At 36.9% G+C, this 21,713-nt stretch overlaps 3 protein-coding genes across 3 annotated transcripts; all 3 read left to right on the forward strand.

Annotated features, from left to right (window-relative positions):
• Positions 1-306: 306 nt before the first annotated feature.
• On the forward strand, positions 307-4,039 carry LOC131660277 (CO(2)-response secreted protease-like). Its single transcript, XM_058929489.1, has 9 exons — positions 307-542; positions 631-881; positions 959-1,070; positions 1,178-1,691; positions 1,887-1,987; positions 2,437-2,679; positions 2,780-2,894; positions 2,967-3,177; positions 3,344-4,039. The coding sequence occupies exons 1-9, from the start codon at positions 352-354 to the stop codon at positions 3,901-3,903; spliced, it is 2,298 nt and encodes a 765-aa protein (XP_058785472.1). The 5' UTR covers positions 307-351; the 3' UTR covers positions 3,904-4,039.
• A 4,289-nt stretch (positions 4,040-8,328) lies between these two features.
• Positions 8,329-8,970, forward strand: LOC131657526 (secreted RxLR effector protein 161-like). The gene has a single exon (XM_058926913.1). It carries the CDS (start codon positions 8,329-8,331, stop codon positions 8,968-8,970), a length of 642 nt encoding a protein of 213 aa, XP_058782896.1.
• Positions 8,971-17,569: 8,599 nt separating this feature from the next.
• LOC131657527 (uncharacterized) lies at positions 17,570-18,838 on the forward strand. Its single transcript, XM_058926915.1, has one exon. The coding sequence runs from the start codon at positions 17,570-17,572 to the stop codon at positions 18,836-18,838; it is 1,269 nt and encodes a 422-aa protein (XP_058782898.1).
• The last annotated feature ends 2,875 nt before the right edge of the window (positions 18,839-21,713 follow it).

The following is a 21,713-nucleotide window of genomic DNA, read 5'->3' on the forward strand; positions in this document are numbered from 1 at the left end:
CATATACTCCAAATATGACTTTTGAAGCCAAGCACTATAAAATTAATAATATTTTTCTCTTCCAAAACATTATATATATATATATATATATATATATATATATATATATATATATATATATATATATATATATATATATATATATATAATGAAGATAATATATCTTCCTATACATCATGAATTCAATGCTGACACAATAAAGCACCAACTTATCATCTTTAATAGGAATAAGCACCAACTTATAATGACCTTTAACTAGAGACACTAGACAGATTGCTTCTTATATAAAGGTATACCCCGGGAGCTAACAAGTATATTTCTCATCAACTAATTAAATAGAACACTAAAAACATGAGAGAAAATCCAATTTTATTAATGCTAATATTTTACTCTCTCTTACTTTTTCTTGGAGAATCAACATCTTCATCAACTCAATCAAAGAATGCTAATCAAGTTTATATTGTTTATATGGGAGCTGCAGATTCAACTAATGGAACCCTTCGCAAAGATCATGTCCATGTTTTAAACACTGTATTAAGAAAGTAAGTACATATACATAATGATCAATTAACTAGTATTGTAAAATGTGATTAATTAATGATCTATGATGTGAAATTGTGAATTATTCAGGAATGATAAAGCTCTAATACACAACTACAAACATGGATTCTCAGGCTTCGCTGCTCGATTGTCGAAAAACGAAGCAAACTCGATTGCTCAACAACCCGGAGTCGTGTCTGTGTTTCCGGATCCCATACTGAAGCTTCATACCACACGTTCTTGGGATTTTCTCAAGTCAGAAACTGAAATCATAATTAATAAGAGACTCTCTGGTTCTTCTCCATCTTCATCAGACATTGTAATTGGCATGTTAGACTCAGGTTGATTTAATTAAATTGTAATTAATTGATTTGTTTTATAAATTTATTAATTAATTAATTAAAAATGGATTATTCAGGTATATGGCCAGAAGCAGAAAGTTTTTCTGATAAGGGAATGGATCCTATCCCAGCCAAATGGAATGGCACATGCATGAAATCAAGTGACTTCAACTCATCAAATTGTAATAGGTAAATACAACAAAATTCCCATTAAAAATATTTTTTTCATGCAATGAAAATTTTATAAAATAAGTTTTTTATTTGTCAAAGCTAACATGCTCTTTTGACTTGCTTAGGAAGATAATAGGAGCAAGGTATTATCCTAACCCTGATGATGATGATGCTGGGGCAAACACTCCAAGGGATACATTTGGTCATGGTACCCATACAGCGTCGACCGCGGCAGGGAATGTCGTGACAGGTGCATCTTACTACGGTCTTGCGACGGGGACATCAAAAGGCGGGTCTCCTGAATCAAGGTTGGCGATTTATAAAGTGTGCAGTGTTGGATGCTCGGGCTCTGGGATCCTTGCGGCGTTCGATGATGCAATTTCAGATGGAGTCGATGTGCTTTCGCTCTCCCTTGGCAGGTCTCCGGGGTTTCAACCTGACTTGACAACCGATGTGATTGCAATTGGGTCGTTCCATGCTGCGGAGCGTGGCATTTTGGTTGTTTGCTCGGCAGGGAACTCAGGACCTGGTCAAAATACAGTAGTTAATGATGCTCCTTGGATACTAACGGTTGCTGCCACCACCATTGATCGCGACTTTCAGTCCAATGTTCTCTTGGGTAATACCCAAGTCATTAAGGTATACTTTATACTCCTCTTATCTCAATTTTATTAAAAGAAAAAATTTACTTCAATATATTAATTATTCGACGAATTTAAAAAGATAGATTTTTTTCTTATAGTAAGAATTAGAGGGAGTAACACCTACTTTCCAATGTTTGTTATAGTTTTGTTTTTTATTTTGAAAACTCTCAACATTTTTGTTATATTTTAGGGTGAAGCTATAAATTTCTCTCCTCTTTCAAAATCATCTGATTATCCATTGATAACTGGAGAGTCTGCCAAGACAACAACTGCTGACTTAGATGAAGCAAGGTACACAAGCAAAATATATCTAACAATGAATAAACTTAAACAAATGTTGTTCAAACTCAAAAACCTCACACCTCCACTACTAAATAATTAAATTTAGAGAGAGTAGAAATCTGCCGCAAAAGTATTAAAATTCCATCAGATACTGTTTTAATGACAAAATTTACGACGATCCAAATTTCATAACGAATTTTGGCCACGTAAAAAGTAGTTAGGGAATTTAGAATTAACGAATTTTATGACGAAAAAATTGCCTCACAAATTTCTTCGTTAATTTTTATTCATTTATGATTTATCATCTATATTTTTTCTACTTACTAGATTCATCGCAATTAGTGAGGAATTTACTTACCTCACAAATTATCATCACTAGCTAAATTGCATTTTTTTTTTATAGTGCGCAATGTTTTAATGTAAAAAAAATAATAATTAACATAATTCGTAAAATGCAGGAAGTGTCACCCAAGTTCATTAGATACAAATAAAGTGAAAGGAAAGATTGTTGTTTGTGATGGAATAAATGATGATTATTTAACCTTTGACAAAATTACGACCGTGCAAGAAGTTGGTGGAATAGGTCTTATTCATATTACTGACAGCGAAGGAGCAGTGGCAAATAACTATAAAGATTTTCCAGCAACAGTGGTAAGACCAGTAAATGCTTCTGCATTACTCCAGTATGTCAATTCAACAAGGTAAATAATTATGATCAATTTTACTAGTAATGTTATATTGTTAGTGCATGTCCAATTTTCTTATACCTTATTGTATGTTTTGCATGTAACTAATCTGAAGCAATCCAGTGGCAACAATTCTACCAACAATTACCGTCATGGATTATAAGCCCGCACCTATGGTGGCAATTTTTTCTAGTAGAGGACCTTCTGCACTTTCAAAGAATATTATCAAGGTATATATAACTATATAGATAACTATCATGAATGTACACCACTGAATATGATCATCAATTCTCTCTTTGTAGCCTGATATTGCGGCACCAGGCGTTACCATTCTAGCCGCGTGGATTGGAAATGACGAAAAGTTTGTTCCAAAAGGGGAAAAACATTCTCTATATAATCTCGAATCAGGGACTTCCATGTCATGCCCACATGTTTCAGGCCTTGCAGGCAGCATAAAAGCTAGGAATCCAACTTGGAGTGCCTCCGCAATCAAATCAGCTATCATGACCTCTGGTTAGTATTTTCATTTTTATAGCAGCGCAGTTTGTTGTCAGTTTATCTATTAATTCTGTATAATCTTGATCATTCGTATGTAATATAAACATTAGATATAAAATGTAATTCTTGATACGATAATACCTATTTAGTAACTTATAAACTCGTTTATTTCTAAATGCAGCAACTCAAATTAACAATATGAAGGCTCCCATTACGACAGACACAGGACCGATTGCAACACCTTATGACTACGGAGCTGGCGAAATAACATCAACAGAACCATTTCAACCAGGGCTAGTTTATGAAACTAGTACCACTGACTACTTGAACTATCTATGTTACATTGGATTCAACACAACCACAATTAAGGTTATCTCAAGAACTGTCCCGAATAGTTTCAGTTGTCCCAAGGATTCTACTTCTGGTCATATTTCCAATATAAACTATCCTTCCATAGCAATCTCCAACTTCAATGGTAAAGAAATCGTGAATGTAAGTAGAACTGTTACGAATGTTGGCGAAGATGATGAAACTGTCTACTCCGCCATCGTCGATGCTCCTAGTGGGGTGAAAGTCCAATTGGTTCCAGAGAAACTACAATTTACAAAAAGTAGCAAACAAATAAGCTATCAAGTTATTTTCTCCTCAAGTCTAACTTCGTTGAAGAATGATCTGTTTGGATCTATTACATGGAGTAATGGTAAACATAATGTTAGAAGTCCTTTTGTATTAAGTATGTAGGTAAATAAAAATTAAAAAATAAATACAAGCAAAGTTCTTGTACATGTATTGTTCTGTCTTTATATATATATAAAAACAAAAACAAAAAACTACTTTGTACATAACAAAAAATGAAAACCAAGATGTTGAAAGACTAATAATAGCAATATCATGGTTTGAGGTTTTCCAAAGGAAAAGCCAAAAAAAAGCTAATAGTAGCAAGAGTAGAAGAACATCACCCATGTTGAATTTAAGATAAGTTTCAAATTAATGATCCACTTTTGGTGAACCTCCCACTATTTTGCCAATACTCATTCCCCCAGCCAAATTCATCTAGAGGAAGTAGTGGAGCACTACACATAGAGTCAGACATTAAAGAAAACGGAGATATATTTCCAAAAAGATTTATATCCATTCATTTACTGGTGGTGGTGTTTTAAATCATGAATAAAATCTATCATTTTAAATCAATAAGCACTCACTAATTGTCTTTTAAATCAATAAGCACTCACTAATCTTCTTAGGCCATAAATATATATATGAAATGAATAGATGAGCATATCTTGGATAATAGAGCAGACCAATCACTCAATTCTTTAAAGAGAAATGTTCACGAATATTTTAGGAACACTCTTTAAAGGTTAAAAAAAAGTATTTTTTTTTAAATATGTGTAGCCAATGCATTGGAAATTAAAATAATTAATTTTTTTAAATATTTTCTTTATTTAAATTTTTTAAATATCCATGAAAGACTAGTTAGTATGACCCTTCTTTAAATAGATCTCAGCTAGCTAAGCCGTTGTTGAAATAATAAATTTGATTTGGACCTAATTATTATTAGTATTTTTGGGCTTAGTTATTTTGGGCTTAAGTAATTTTGTGTAAAGTTTCTAAAGAATTCTTGTAGTATTTGGAGAGTCTAGATATTTCTTATTATTGTAATATTCTCTAGAATACTCTTTGAATTTCTATGATTGAGAACTCTCTAGAATTAATGAGCCTAGAGTTCTCCTTAGTACTATAAATAGAGATGTAATCTCATACATTTGCATCAAGCAAAATACAAAGTTTACCATAAAGAATTCTCCTACCTATCAAGTTTCTATTCAAGCCTCCAATATTTATAAACACTTGTCCTACATACAAAAACAATCATAATTCCAACAAAGTGGTACCAGAGCTTCGAGGTCCTCAAACAATGGTGAATGGAGGTTTCCCTTTCCAAATATCGATGCTCACAAAAAATAACTATGATAATTGGAGTATCAAGATGAAGGTACTACTAGGATCCCAAGATGTGTGGGATATCGTTGACAAAGGCTTCAAGGAGAAAGATGAAGCCTTGTTAAGCCAAAGTGCGAAAAATACGTTGAAGGAGTCAAGAAAGAGAAACAAGAAAGCTCTCTTCCTCATTTATCAATCGGTGGATGAAGATACTTTTGAGAAGATATCCAATGCAACGACAACCAAAGAAGCATGAGACAAGCTTCAAACTTGCAACAAAGGAGTTGAGCAGGTAAAAAAGATTCGCCTTTAAACTCTTAGAGGTGACTTTGAACGTTTGTTTATGGAGGAGTCCGAGTCAATTTCTGATTATTTTTCTCGAGTATTGGTCGTAGTCAATCAACTTAAAAGAAATGGGGAAGATGTTGATGATGTGAAAGTCATGGAGAAAATACTTCGTACTTTAAATCCAAGTTTTGACTTCATTGTTTCCAACATTGAAGAAAACAAGTATTTAAAGACCATGACCATAGAGAAACTCATGGGTTTCTTACAAACATATGAAGAAAAACAAAAGAGAAAAACTAAACAAAAGGAGGCTATAGAGCAACTACTACAACTCAACATAAAGGAAGCAAACTACGTAAACTACAAGAGTCAAAGAGAACGAGGTCGAGGCCAAGATCGTGGACATGGACGAGGACGTGGAGGAGAAGGATGAGGAGGTTACAACAACTACTCTAATAACCTCAACAATGGAGAAATAAGTTGGAATCCACAAGCGACAAGAGGTCGTGGAAGAGGAAATTCATGGTCGACGTACGAAAAATCACAAATCAAGTGCTTCAACTGCAACAAGATTGGTCACTATGCATCCGAGTGTAGGTTCTCGAAAAAGGTTGAAGAGGAAGCTAATTTTGTAAAAGAAAAAGGTGGAGAAGAAGAAACTTTGCTACTCGCATGTCAAAATAAATTGAAGAGAAAAGAAATAAGTGGTACCTCGACACTGACGCAGGCAACCACATGAGCGGCGATCGAAGCATGTTTGTAAAGATCAATGAAGCGGCAACTGGCGATGTCTCATTTGTAGATAACTCAAAGATACCAGACAAAAGCGAAGGTAAAATTCTCATACGCTTGAAGATTGGTAGTCATCAATTCATATCCAATGTCTACTATGTGCCTAACATGAAGAATAATATTTTGAGCTTAGGACAATTATTAGAGAAGGCCTATGACATCCACTTGAAAGAAAATAGTCTTTTCTTAAGAGATTATAGACATAACTTGATTGCTAAGGTGCCTATGTCAAAGAATAGAATGTTCCTTTTGAACATTCAAAATGATGTGGCAAAGTGTCTCTAGGCTTGCTATACCGATTCTTCATGGCTATGGCATCTACGATTCGGGCATCTCTACTTCAATGGTCTAGAACGTTTGGCAAAGAATGAGATGGTGAGAGGCTTGCCTAGCATCTACCACCCAGACCAACTCTGCGAAGGATGTCTAATTAGGAAGCAATTCTGAAAAATCTTTCCAAAGGAATCAACATCAAGAGCCACAAAGCCGCTAGAGCTTATACACACAGATGTTTGTGGACCAATCAAACCGAACTCTTTTGGCAAGAGTAAGTACTTTCTCCTATTTATTGATGATTATTCCCGAAAAACATGGGTTTATTTCTTAAAGAAGAAGTTAGAAGTGTTTGAAAACTTTAAGAAGTTCAAATCCCTTGTGGAGAAAGAAAGTGGTCTTTCCATTAAGGCCATGAGATCTGATCGAGGAGGAGAGTTCACATCAAATGAGTTCAACAAATATTGTGAAGACCGTGGAATCCGTCGTCCACTAACTGTGCCACGATCGCCATAAAAAATGGAGTAGCAGAGATAAAGAAACGAACCATACTTAACATGGTGAGAAGCATGCTCAAGAGAAAGAAGATGTCGAAGGAGTTTTGGCCGAAGTAGTGGCATGTGCGATTTACTTGACAAATCGCTCCTCAACAAGAAGTGTGCACGAGAAGACACCATAAGAAGCATGGAGTGGAAGGAAGCCCGAGACCTCTCACCTTAAAGTGTTTGGAAGCATTTCATATACCCATGTTCCAGATGAAAGGAGAACAAAGCTCGATGATAAAAGTGAGAAATATGTGTTTGTAGGTTACAACTCAAGCTCCAAAGGGTACAAGCTTTATAATATAAATAGTGGAAAGATCGTCATAATCTGCGACATGGAGTTCGATGAAGAAGATTGTTGGGATTGGAGTGTTCAAGAAGAAAGGTATGATTTTATTCCTTACTTTGAAGAAGAAGAAGAAGAAGAAGAAATTGAACAACCAATGATAGAGGAACATCTTACACCACCGACCTCACCGACACCAAGGTTGGAGGGAACAAGCTCAAGTGAGAGGACACCGCGACTAAGGAGCATTTAAGATCTTTATGTGGTAACCGAAAACCTAAACAACATTAACCTCTTTTGTCTTTTTGGTGATTGTGAGCCTCTAAGCTACCAAGAAGCGACGAAAAACATAAAGTGGAGAGACGCCATGGATGAAGAAATCAAGTCAATCACAAAGAATGATACGTGGGAAATTACTACACTTCCACGAGGACACAAAGCAATTGGAGTAAAATGGGTGTGCGAGGCGAAGAAGAATGCAAAAGGAGACGTGGAAAGATATAAAGCAAGATTGGTGGCGAAAGGATACAGTCAAAGACAAGGAATTGAATATGATGAGGTATTTGCTCCCGTTGCTCGTCTTGAAACTATTAGACTGATCATTTCTTTGGCAGCCCAAAATAAATGGAAGATCTATCAAATGGATGTGAAGTCGACCTTCTTGAATGGTTTCCTCGAAGAAGAGGTTTATATTGAGAAACCATTAGGCTATGAAGTAAAAGGGCAAGAAGAAAAAGTCTTGAAGTTGAAGAAGGCATTGTACGGTCTCAACCAAGTACCAAGAACTTGGAATGTTTGAATCGACAAGTACTTTCAAGACAACAACTTCATCAAGTGTCCATATGAACATGCATTTTATATCAAAGAGAAAAATGGAGATATTTTGATTGTATTATTGTATGTAGATGACTTGATTTTCACATGGAAAAATCCAAGCATGTTCGAAGAGTTCAAGAAAGACATGTCAAATTAATTTGAGATGCCAAAGAAGTTTCCATCACCCAAGAAGGATATGCCAAAGAAGTACTTAAGAAATTCAAGATGGATGATGCCAATCCAGTTGGCACCCCGATTGAGTGTGGTAGCAAGTTGAGTAAGCATAAAAATGGAGAGATTGTGGATCCAACTCTTTACAAAATTTTGGTTAGAAGTCTATGTTACTTGACATGTACAAGACCAGATATTCTTTATGTTGTAGGAGTCGTAAGTCGCTACATGGAAGCTCCAACAACAACTCACTTCAAGGCGGCAAAGAGAATCCTTCAATACATCAAAGGTACAACAAACTTTGGCTTGCACTATTATTCTTCTAACAATTATGAGATTGTTGGCTATAGCGATAGCGATTGGAGTGAAGACTTGAATTATAGAAAGAGAACTACTATTTTTGTGTTATTTATGGGAGATACTGCTTTCACTTGGATGTTAAAGAAGCAACCAATAGTCACACTATCAACTTGTGAAGTCGAGTATGTCGCCGCCACATCATGTGTTTGTCATGCAGTTTGGCTAAGGAACTTGTTGACAGAGTTAAAGATTCCACAAAAAGATCCTATGGAAATATGTGTTGACATTAAATCAACACTTGCTTTGACAAAGAATCTTGTATTTCATGAAATAAGTAAGCACCTCGACACCTGTTATGACTTCATAAGAGAATGCATAGAGAGAGAAAGGAGGTGAAGTTGAAGTATGTGATGTCTCAAGATCAAGCTGCCAACATTTTCACCAAGCCACTCAAGTTGGAAACTTTCGTGAAGCTAAGGAGTATGCTTGGAGTCACAAATCAAATTTAAGGGGGGATGTTGAAATAATAAACTTGATTTGGGTCTAATTATTATTGGTATTCTTGGGCTTAGTTATTTTGGGCTTAGTTATTTTGGGGTTAAGTAATTTTGGGTAAATTTTCTAGAGAATTCTTGTAGTATTTGGAGAGTTTAGATATTTCTTATTATTGTAATATTCTCTAGAATACTCTTTGAATTTTTAGGATTGAGAACTCTCTAGAATTAATGAGTCTAGAGTTCTCCTTAGAATACTATAAATAGAGATGTAATCTCACCCATTTGCATCAAGAAAAATACAAAGTTCTCTCTTTCATAAAGAATTCCCCTACCAATCAAGTTATTGAAGAGTAATTCAATATTCAGAAGATGGACTGATCTTCTGATGGTTACTCAGAAGATAGTATTGACCAGAAGATGCTGTCTGGGTCCCATTAGCTTAGCTGTTTAGTAGTAAGGGTACTTTAGTATTTTGTAGTACTGTACTGTTTGTACCTTAGACCTATTCACTAAGTTTACTGTTTTAGGGCTTATGTGGCAAGATTTTCTTTTCTTATAAATAGCCTTGTAATAGCTATCATTAGTAGTAGAATACAACATTTATTCTCTCATCTCTTTTGCGCCGTTATTCTATTATTCTCTTTGTCACCATCTTTATTCATTGTGCACCAACAATTGGTATCTAGAGCTCCGGTTCCAAACACAGGAAAAAACGAGTGAATGTGAGTTTGTGTGACTGTGTGATTGATTTTGTTTCTGGGAAACAAAGTTGTGTTGAATCACATTTTTCTTGGTTGTTTGTGGGTTGGGAAACACTGTGTGAGTGTGAGTGAAATCGGTTTTTGTCTGCACAAGTTTAAAGATGAGTGGAAGCAATTTGAATACCAAACTTCCAGTTCTTGATGGTAAAAACTGGAATAGATGGATGATTCAAATGCGTGTATTATTTGGTGCTCAAGATGTTCTAGATCTTGTCACTGGAGGATATATTCCGGCTGCAGCGGATGCAACGGAAGAACAAAGAGAAGCGCAGAGAGAGACGAAGAAGAGAGACCAAAAGGCGTTGCTCTTCATCCATCAGTGTGTGGATGTGAATGTGTTTGAGAAGATTTATGATGCTATGACGTCTAAGGAGGCGTGGGATATACTGGTCAGGTGTTACGGTGGTGACGTATCAGTAAAGAAGGTGAAGCTTCAATCCCTGAGAAAGCAATATGAAAATCTCAACATGAAGAACAATGAGAAAGTTTCTGAGTATATCTCTAGAGTGATTGTGATCACTAATGAGATGAAGGCTTGTGGAGAAACTCTTTCTGAACAAGTAATCATAGAGAAGATATTGAGGTCACTTACTCCTCAATTTGATTATATTGTTGTATCCATTGAACATTCTAAAGATCTGGAAACCATGAGAATAGAAGAGTTGCAAAGCAGTTTAGAAGCACAAGAGTTGCGTCTGACTGAGAGAACTTCTGAGAGAGAAATTGAGCAAGCTCTGAAGGCTTCTTTTGTCAAGAAGGACCAGAAGCATAGACGTGGTGATAGATTCCAGAAGGAAGCCTCAACTTCTGATGAGAAGAGATATCAGAAGGGAAAGGATAAGAAGAAATTTCAATGTTACTGTTGCAAACAGTTTGGCCATTTTGCTAGAGACTGTTTGGCAAACAAAGGAAGGAGATCAGAAGAAGCAAATATAGCCAGAGGAGGATCAGATGATGAACCTGTGCTATTGATGGCTTCAGAGTCTGACGAAAGACGTTCGTCAGAGTGGTGGTATATGGACACTTGGTGTTCAAATCACTTGACTGGAAACAAACAATGGCTGATAGACTTTGACTCTGAAAGGAGGACAAAGATCAGATGTGCTGATGATAAGTACCTATATGCAGAAGGTATGGGAAATGTCAAAGTCAAGGTGAAGAATGGAAAGACTGTTCTGATCAAAGATGTTTGGTATGTTTCTGGAATCAGAAGCAATCTGATGAGTGTGGGTCAGCTCATTGAGAAAGGTTTCTCAGTTGTTATGAAGAATAACCTCTTGAAGTTGTATGATTCCAATTAGAAGTTGATTATGCAATCTGAACAGGGAAGCAACAGAACATTCAAGGTGAATGTAGAAACAGCTGAAATAGAGTGTCTGAGTGCTGAAGGCTCAGAAGGTGATAGTAAGCTGTGGCACAAGAGGTTGGGGCACTTGAACTATAGAAGCCTGGGGCATCTAAGTTCTAAGAAGCTTGTACATGGCATTCCAAAGATTGTGAAGCCTGAGAAGTCATGTGAGGTATGCATGAAAGGCAAGCAACCCAGATTGCCATTTGTATCAGAAGTTGCTCCAAGAGAAAAGCATGCTCTGGGAGTAGTGCACTCTGATGTGTGTGGACCATTTCCAGAATCTTCACTTGGAGGAAATAGGTATTTTGTGTCTTTTGTGGATGAGTTCACAAGAATGACGTGGGTAACACTTATCAAGTTTAAGACTGAGGTGTTCACAGAATTCCAGAAGTTCAAGGTGAAGGCTGAGAAACAGAGTGGTCAGAAGATAAAGATTCTCAGAACGGATGGTGGAGGCGAGTATAACTCTACAGAATTCCAGAAGTTCTGTGATGATAATGGAATTGAGCATGAAGTTACTGCTCCTTATACTCCTCAACACAATGGTCTTGCTGAACGTAGAAACCGTACTTTGCTTGATATGACGAGAAGTATGCTTAAAGAGAAAAAGCTTCCTCATAATCTATGGGGAGAAGCTGTTGCTACTGCAGCATATGTGCTCAACAGGTGTCCAACGAAGAGGCTGAAGGAAATTGTTCCTTTAGAAAAGTGGACTAAGGAGAAGCAGAGTGTTAGTCATCTGAAGGTTTTTGGTTCTGTGTGTTACAAATACGTTCCAGAAGCTAGAAGGAAGAAGCTGGATGATAGAAGCAAAGTGATGTTATTGGTGGGGTACCACAGTACAGGTGCATACAAGCTCTATTGTCCAGAGACTAACAAAGTTGAAGTCAGCAGAGACGTCATTGTGAAGGAATCAGAAGTTTGGGATTGGAGAGAGTCTCAACCAACTTCTAATGTAGAGATAACTTTTGAAGAAAAGTTGGAGTCAGAAGATGAAGAATCTTCTGAAGACGAGTCAGAAGATGAAGCATCTTCTGAAGATGAGTCAGATGGAGAATCTGATTCTGATCCAGATCCAGATTCTGATGATGATCCAGAGTCTGGTGGTAGTCATGATTGTGGAAGGGAAAACTCTGAAGACATAGGGTCTGGAGGACAAGCTTCTAGAGATGATCATGGAGGTGGTGACTCTGGAGTAGCTGACTCTGAAGTAGCTCAGCGACCACAAAGAGTCAGAACTATACCAAGAAGGTTTGCAGATTTTGACATGTTGCAAGACACAGAAATTGACTCAGAAGGAGAGGTCATTCAGTGCGCCATGTTAGTAGATTCTGAACCAGTGAGTATAGAAGAAGCGCTCAAGAAGAAGGTCTGGCTGAATGCCATGAAAGAAGAACTTGAGGCTATAGAAAGAAACAAAACTTGGAAGCTGACAAAACTTCCAAAGAAGAAGAAAGCCATCAACGTCAGATGGGTTTTCAAAGTAAAGCTGAAGCCAGATGGATCAGTTGGTAAACACAAAGCAAGGCTAGTGGCTAGAGGTTTTCTTCATAAACCTGGACTAGATTACTTTGAGGTGTTTGCTCCTGTAGCTAGACATGAAACAATCAGACTGGTGATTGCGTTAGCTGCGAACAGAGGTTGGTCCTTGATGCATCTGGATGTAAAGTCTGCATTTCTAAACGGTCCATTTCAAGAGGAGGTATACGTGTCACAACCCCCTGGCTTTGTGAAAAAGAATAAGGAAGGGATGGTGTACAAATTACACAAAGCTTTGTATGGATTGAAGCAAGCACCCAGAGCTTGGAATTTGAAGATTGATTCATTTTTCAAGAAGCAAGGGTTTCAGAAGTGTGAGATGGAATATGGAGTCTATGTGCAACATTCTGGAAGCAATATGATTCTGTTGTGTCTTTATGTTGATGACATATTGCTTATGGGGAGTTGTCCAGAAGATCTGATGAAGTTCAAGAAGGTGCTGATGAATGAGTTTGAGATTACAGACCTTGGGAAAATGTCATATTTTCTAGGGATGGAGATTCTGTACTCAGAAGATGGTATCATTCTGCATCAGTTGAAGTATGAGTTAGAACTTCTGAAGAAATTCAAGTTGGAGAATTGCAAAGCTGCTGTTACACCGTCAGAAGCGAATCAGAAGTTGGACTCTGATTCTGAAGGTGAAGATGTTGATGCTACGGTATTCAAACAGCTGGTTGGTTCTCTAAGGTATTTGTGTAATACCAGGCCTGATATATGCTATGCAGTTGGATTGGTTAGTAGGTTCATGAGTAAACCTAAGTGGTCCCATTACCAAGCTGCTGTCAGAATCTTGAGATATGTCAAGGGAACTCTGAAGTTTGGCATATTGTTTCCTTCTGGGAGAAAGGAAGAATCAGAGTTATTGAGTTATTCTGATTCTGATTGGTGTGGAGACAGAGTTGATAGAAGGAGTACTTCTGGATATTTGTTCATGTTTCTGGGAGGTCCTATCTCTTGGAGTTCCAAGAAGCAACCTGTTGTTGCTCTATCAACCTGTGAAGCTGAGTACATCGCAGGCGCTGTAGCTGCATGTCAAGCTGTGTAGCTTCTGAATCTATTAGAAGACCTGAAGATTAGGGTGAAGAAGCCTCTGAAGCTGATGATTGATAACAAGTCTGCAATCAATCTTGCCAAGAATCAGGTGTTACACGGAAGAAGCAAGCATATTGAGACTAAGTATCATTTCTTGAGAAGCCAAGTCCAGAATGGAACATTAGAAGTTGTGCACTGCAGCACCCAGAAGCAGTTGGCAGATGTTCTGACGAAGGCGATCAAGACGGATCAATTTCTGCTCTTGAGGGATGGAATTGGCGTTGTCAGCTTTGATTGAAGAATATGAATTAAGGGATGGTATTGAAGAGTAATTCAATATTCAGAAGATGGACTGATCTTCTGATGGTTACTCAGAAGATAGTATTGACCATAAGATGCTGTCTGGGTCCCATTAGCTTAGCTGTTTAGTAGTAAGGGTACTTTAGTATTTTGTAGTACTGTACTGTTTGTACCTTAGACTTGTTCACTAAGTTTACTGTTTTAGGGCTTATGTGGCAAGATTTTCTTTTCTTATAAATAGCCTTGTAATAGCTATCATTAGTAGTAGAATACAACATTTATTCTCTCATCTCTTTTGCGCCGTTATTCTATTATTCTCTTTGTCACCATCTTTATTCATTGTGCACCAACACAAGTTTCTATTCAAGCCTCCAATATTTCTAAACACTTGCCCTACATACAAAAACAATGATAATTCCAACAAGTCGTACACGCAAATGATACCTTTATTTACAAATTGAAAAGGTTTGTTGCTTTCCATCATGGGTATGGTGCAATTGGTCTGCTTTGTGATGCAAGATATGCTCATCTATTCATTTCATATTTACATATCGAGTTTTGAATATGATTCATGATTTTACCTGAATTTTCGGAATGTTATATCTGTGTTAGATAAGGAATTAGTGGAAAAAATTAGTAAAATTGTTATTTCACGACAACCTTATGAAGATAAATGAGTGTGGAAAGATACTAAGGATATATGTCTCATTTCAAAGCAAGCTTACCAATTTCTTTTTTGTCTTCATGTTACTCTAACTTGGTCGGGATATCTTTGACATGATTTCATTCCCAATTCAAATTCATTCATAGTATGGAGGGGTGTATGTGAAAACTTCCTACATAATTTCTTCATTATCTTTTACAGGGGCGTTTCCATGGCCCAGCTAGCCCGGACACGCGCCCAGATACAATCTCTATTTTCTTTGTGCTCTCTAATCTAATAGCTTAATTTTAGACAAAATCAGAGGAAAAATTAGTAAAAGCAGGGCAAAATTTGATTGATGACTATTTATATATTATGTCACAGTAACTTGCGGTTAAAATTTTCGTCCAGACTGTCTAAAATTTCTAACTTTGTCGCTGATTTTTCATAAACAAATTTTGACATTTAGGTTCATTGAATTAATAATGTATTTGGACTGTATATATTTTGATCACATACATTAATTATTTAATTAATTTAAAAAATAAAATTAGCTTATAATAAAAAATGGAGGGAGTGTGAAATTTAATTAAGCGTGGTTACATCGCAGTTTCTGTTTGTGTACTCTGCATGGCTACACAAGAGGAAACAACTCACATTTTCCTTCAATGTAAATTCGTGAATGCCCTTTAGTTGTTGCTGGGTGATTTACTTGGGGTTTCATTTGACCTTTGCGGTTTCATATCTATATTTGAGTTATGTTCAATCCTTGAGTATCCAAGTTCGTCAATTATCTCTAATGGTTATTATTCATATGTTTCATATGATCGGGATGGCTCAAAATATTATTCGTTTTAATAATTCAGTGGTCTCGTTGCATGCAAAAAAGAAAAAATTCAAACGGCAATTGTGACTAATCCAAAAGCTTCTAAGGCATTCGGCACGCAGGTAGATAGATATCTTGATTCTTCATAAGCTTCTTATACCTTAGCGTCGAATGAATGCACCCAAGATTGTATTAGTTCTTTAGAAAGCTCCAGTGATTCATTGGATTACACCTAATACTAATGGCTCCCTAATTCATACTTCCACTACCTGCGGTGTCATATATTACGATCATATGGCAAAATTCGTAGGTGGTATCGTGGCAAAGCTCCCATTTTCTTTTGCACGCTGAAATTATGGCAATTATTATGGCACTTGAAGTTGTGATTAATAAAGGATGGTCAAATATATAAATTGAGAGTGACTTAAGATTGCTCTCAGTTAGGGGTGATCAAAACCAAACCAACCCAATAGAAAACCGCAAACCAAACCAAACCAAACCGAAACCGCAAAAAACCGCATTTGGTTCGGATTAGTTTGGGTCATCTTTTAACAAAACCGCATGGTTCGGTTTGGTTTGCGGTTTGTATTTTATAAACCGAACCAAACCGAATCAAACCGCATTATGTTACAACCTAACTTTTACTTAACTCACATCCAACCCAAACTTAAATATATAATACCTTAACCTTATGATTACGAACAATTTTCTCATCCTTACACATGATTTAGTCCCGATCTTCTCAAATCTCTAATAGTATTATCGCTTCTTTTTTGCCACATACATCTTCCCTCTTTTTCTATAATCTTTACTCTCTTATATTCTTTCTTTTTCACCTTCTCATTTTTATGCAAATGTTCCCTATTTCAGTTTCGTTTTTATCGCACATCTTCTTCTCTAATCTCTCAACCCTTTTGTTTTTTCTTTTTCACATTCACTAATCTCTCGTATCTTCTATTTTTTTGTTTCATTCTAATAATTTTTATATTATTTTATACTATTATTTTATGTTTATTATTCCACTTTTGTCTAATTTAATTTTTACATATTAAATAGAAAGTTATTGTCAAAATATGACGGGTTTTGTTGTTATTTGATAGTGTATGAATGTCTAAATACAAAGTTATGTTATCATCTATATGTATATGAATGGTTCAATAAAATATTTCTAAAAAACCGAACCAACCGCACCGAACCAAACCGCATTAGGTTGGTTTGGTTTGGTTCGGATTTTTTGTTAAAAGCCAACCGAACCAAACCAAACCGCACGATTTTTTCTCTTGCGGTTCGGATGATTTTTTTCGTCAAAACCGCCCAAACCGCACCGCGATCACCCCTACTCTCAGTAAATAATACATTTTACACCTACCTTTTTATATATAGGTATTAAATAATTACTTTCAAAAATATTTTACACCATGTTTTTAAATACAGGTGTAAAATCATGTTTTTTTCAAAATTTCTGTTCAATTTTTTATTTCTTTGGCCTTTTTTATTTAAAACAGGCCTAGTTTGTTTGGGTCGGCGTTATATATATATACATATACTTGCGTCCCAAATTAAAAGACGTTTTGAGCATTTTACACCAATTAAAAAATATAATTATTATTTTAAGAAAAAGTAAAATGATGTATAATTTTAAAAAAAAAAAATCTTCAATAATTAAATTGAAAAGCGAAATTAACAAAATATGAAAAAGAAAGAGTAATAAATGATAAAAGGTATATTGAGTAAAATTGTATTAATGTTGTATTAAAATTATAAAGTGACTTATAATTTAGGACAAAATTTTTCTCTAAAGCATCTTATAATTTGGAACGGCGAGAGTAGCTTATACTTAAATTGTTCAATAATTTAGTGTAGTTGAGTTGGTAAAATATAGGTCCTTTTCCTTTCGGTCCTGAGTTCAACTCTTATCAACCACAAAATTAACATTTGGAACCAGAAAATAATAATTTATAACTATATATTCTAATCATATCCATGGCTTCTAACCCTCTGCTAGGGTTTGTGAGCCAACCGGATATGGCGCGAGGAAATACAACAATGGTCGACATGGAGAAGAGTACGGCGGAGGTGGATCTGCAAGAGAGAAGTACTAAGAAGGTAAAGGAGGGAATGGTTAGTAGGCTGGAAGAAGGTATCTCGTTCCGGGATATCATTGCTGGCAGGGGTAGAGATGAGATGGATGAGGATCAGGAACTTATCCAAGGAGATTTGGGTGTTCCAGATGGAGACTTTGGGGAAATCACAATTGAAGAGGAGTTGATAGGTGGATATGAATGTCCGAATTTCATCTTTTCGGAGAAGGAGGAAAAGCGAATCCAAAGGTCGTGGAAGAGAGGCGTCATAGTTAAATTACTGGGGAAAAGAATAGGGTACAAAGCTTTGGAGAATAGATTGAATCAGATGTGGGTGAAGAAAGGAATCATTAGTATCATTGATCTCAGCAATGATTACTATCTTGTGGCCTTTTCAAATGAGGAGGATAAAAAGTCGGCGCTGATGAATGGGCCATGGTTTATCTATGATCATTATTTGACAGTGAAGGAGTGGAGACCAAACTTTCAACCGGAGACGGATACTATTAATGAGGTGGCAGTGTGGGTTAGAATTTCGGGGCTCCCAATTGAATATTATGATGCTAGGGCTCTATCCGCTTTTGGTGATCGTATAGGGAGCACATTGAAAGTTGACAAGACAACTATCAAGCAAGAAAGAGACAAATACGCCCGAATATGTGTTACTGTAAACCTTTCCAAACCTCTTCTAGCCATGTTGCGAATTCAAGGTAGTAGCTATAAGATTGAGTATGAAGGTTTGCACCTTCTCTGCTTAGTCTGTGGAAGGTATGGCCACTATAAGGAAAATTGTCCTATCACAGTTAAAGGAAAGCAGATAGTGGGAGAAACAAGTATAAGTGATGGCAGAAAAAGTAGTGAGATGGGGAGTGCTGATAGGGGAACCTATGGTGGCGGTATTTTTCAGGAGGGCCCTTGGAAAATAATGCAAAAGCAACGACGGGGAAGGAAGGTAGGCGATGGCCGGAAAAACAACACTCCGGGGAACATTAATGGAGGAATTAAAGAAGGAGGATCTCGTTTTCATATTTTGGGAAATGATACGCAACCGTTAATTGGCGAGAATCATGACAATAATGACAGGTTCATTTCTGAATTGGGAAAAGTTGGAACGGATACACATGGATCTAGTTTTCCTAATATAGTAGAGGCTAGTAATGAGCATACAGGTGGCAAACATGCAATAAATAAGGAAGTAAATGTGGGGAGAAATAAAAAAGGAGATATTCTATAATCTTTAATTAATCTGGAAATTAGTGGTGGGCCCGGAGAAACAACAAAGGGTAACATGGGGAAGAGGATTAGTAACAGAAAACAAAAGTTGGCCATTAAACCAAAAAAGACAGCACTAGCAACACGTGGTGGAATCCAATTGAAGGAGAAGGCAGGTGGAGTTAGTAAGGCAGGCGTGGAGGATATTTTGGGGAATCTTTTGTCGGGGGATGTGTCTGTGACAACAAAACATGAACTTTTCAGTTTAAAGAGGAAAGAGAATAGAGATGAAACTGGAACAGGTGTCAAACATGATGTGGCTGATCCTCATGCAGCTGGAAACGATGCGTTGGAGATAGATAAACCCCCAGATTTAAACGTTAACATGTGCAATTCCCTGCCTTTTGATACTGCGGTGTCTTCTGCTGGTGATTATGCAAAGGATATAGAAGAGGATAGTATTGCCATTGTGACAGTGGGTAGCGATGTGGAAGACGAGGTCATTACGGAAACTCCTTGCTGACTCGTGTGTTGTTTGACTTACTTTCGATTTGTTTTATGATGAATACAAATATCAAGATCATGTGTTGGAATTGTAGAGGTGCGGCAAGAAAGGCCTTTTATAGATACTGTAAACAATATCTGGATAATCATAATCCTAGTGTTCTAGTGATCATGGAAACAAGATGTAATCCTATTAATCTAAAGAAGGTGATAACAAAGTTGGGCTTTGATCTTATGGAATACTCAGAGAATATGGGTTTTTCTGGTGGTATCATTATCGCTTGGAAAGCTAGTGTCGTTAATATCCAGGTTTGTATGAAGAGTAATCAATTCATACACACTAAAGTACAAATGGAGAATATGGAGGATTGGTGGTTAACTGCTGTTTATGCTATCCCTAATGATAACAGCAAGAAATTATTATGGGAGGAATTGAAGGCTATATTGAATCGCATGCGTGGTGGTTGGATGGTTCTTGGAGATTTCAATGACATAGATGCTATCCATGATAAGAAGGGAGGGCTACCCGCTTCTATTCAAAGGTGTCAAAGGATGAGAAGTAGAATGGCTGACTGTAAGCTCAATAATGTGGAGGCTCGTGGCCCAAAGTTTACATGGAGAGGACCGGTTTATCATGGTGGACAAAGAATATATGAAAAGCTTGACAGAGCCCTAAGCAATGATGACTGGAAATTCCAGTTCCCAGATGCTTTTTTTCAGGTCTTAGTGCATGTTGAGTTCTCGGATCATCATCCCATCCTTGTTCACTTGCATGATAATCCACCCCGTGTCCAGAAGAAGGATTTTCGTTTTGAGAATGCTTGGCTCATGCATGAATCCTACCAACCTATGCTCCAAGAGGTATGGAGAAAGGATCAATCTTTGATTCAAAATCTCTGCAATGTGGTGAAAGGCATTGATCAGTGGAAGTTTGAGACCTTTGATCAAATTAAAAGAATGAAGAAGCGCCTTTTGAGACGCCTTGAAGGAGCTCAAATCAAACTCCAGGTCAAGGATAATTATGGTGGCATGCGGAGACTTGAGAAGCATCTGCAGCGGGAATTAAATGAGATTTTGAGCAAAGAAGAGTTGATGTGGTTCCATCGGTCTAGAACAATGTGGTTGGCTGATGGTGATCGGAACACGAAATATTATCACATGAAGACTTTAAATAGAAGAAGACGGAATAAGATTGTGACTCTTAAAGATGAGAACAACAATTGGATAACTGATCCTGAGGAGTTAAAAGCCCATGTCACTATGTTCTATAAAAAGCTATTCCCGTGTCCTCAAGGTTGGTGCAACTAGAGGCAAACTCAAATCACCTTCCCACAGCTTAACGAAGGAAGTTTAAAATCCTTGAAAGAACATGTTAAAGATGATGAAGTTAAGCAAGCTCTCTTCTCTATGAAGGCTTGGAAAGCTCCGGGTCCTGATGGTTTCCCGCCGGGGTTTTTTCAAAAAGCTTGGAAGATTTTTGGTCACGATTTGATTGCCTTTGTTAGAGATGTCTGGGATAATCCTAGCAGAATATCTGATTTGAATAAGACAGACATTTGCCTTATTCCTAAAGTAGAGCATCCGGTCTCAGTGATGCAATTTTGTCCCATATCGCTTTGTAACACTCTTTATAAGGTTATTAGCAAGGTGGTTGTTGCTAGATTGAAACCTCTCATGTCCCAGCTTGTCTCTCCTCTCCAAACGGGCTTTGTTCCAGGCAGGTCAATACATGAGAACATCATCATTGCTAAGGAAGTTATGCATTCCATGCATAAAAAGAAGGGAAGGAAGGGGTACTTTGCTATAAAAATTGATCTATCTAAAGCTTACGATAAGCTGAATTGGGAGTTCATCTGGCGGATCCTTGAGGAAATTGCTTTGCCCAAAGAGATAGTGAATGTCATTATGCATGGTGTTTCAAGTGTAGAAACTAACGTCAATTGGAACGGAAATAAAAATGAGTATTTTCACCCTCATCGGGGTATAAGACAAGGAGACCCTATATCTCCTTATCTTTTTGTCCTTTGCATGGACAAATTAACACACCTTATAGAGCATGCTATTCAAATGAAGAAATGGAAACCGTTTCGGATTGGAAATAATGGTACTCACATTTCCCATCTCATGTTTGCGGATGACTTGCTAATCTTTGGAGAAGCAAGTGAGGCTCAGATGATTTGTGTAAAGAACACCCTTGACCAATTCTGTAGCATGTCTGGGCAGGAAATTAGCAAGGAGAAGTCAACTATTATGTTTTCTGAAAATGTGTCGCGCAGCATGAGGAATAAGTTGGTTCACCTATCTGGCTTCCCTGAAACTCACAGTTTTGGAAAATATCTAGGTATACCACTTAAAGGTAGATCTAACAACAAGCAATATTTTCAGTATTTAAT

This window comes from Vicia villosa, linkage group LG3 (assembly GCF_029867415.1).
Source record: "Vicia villosa cultivar HV-30 ecotype Madison, WI linkage group LG3, Vvil1.0, whole genome shotgun sequence".
NCBI classification, from domain to species: domain Eukaryota; kingdom Viridiplantae; phylum Streptophyta; class Magnoliopsida; order Fabales; family Fabaceae; genus Vicia; species Vicia villosa.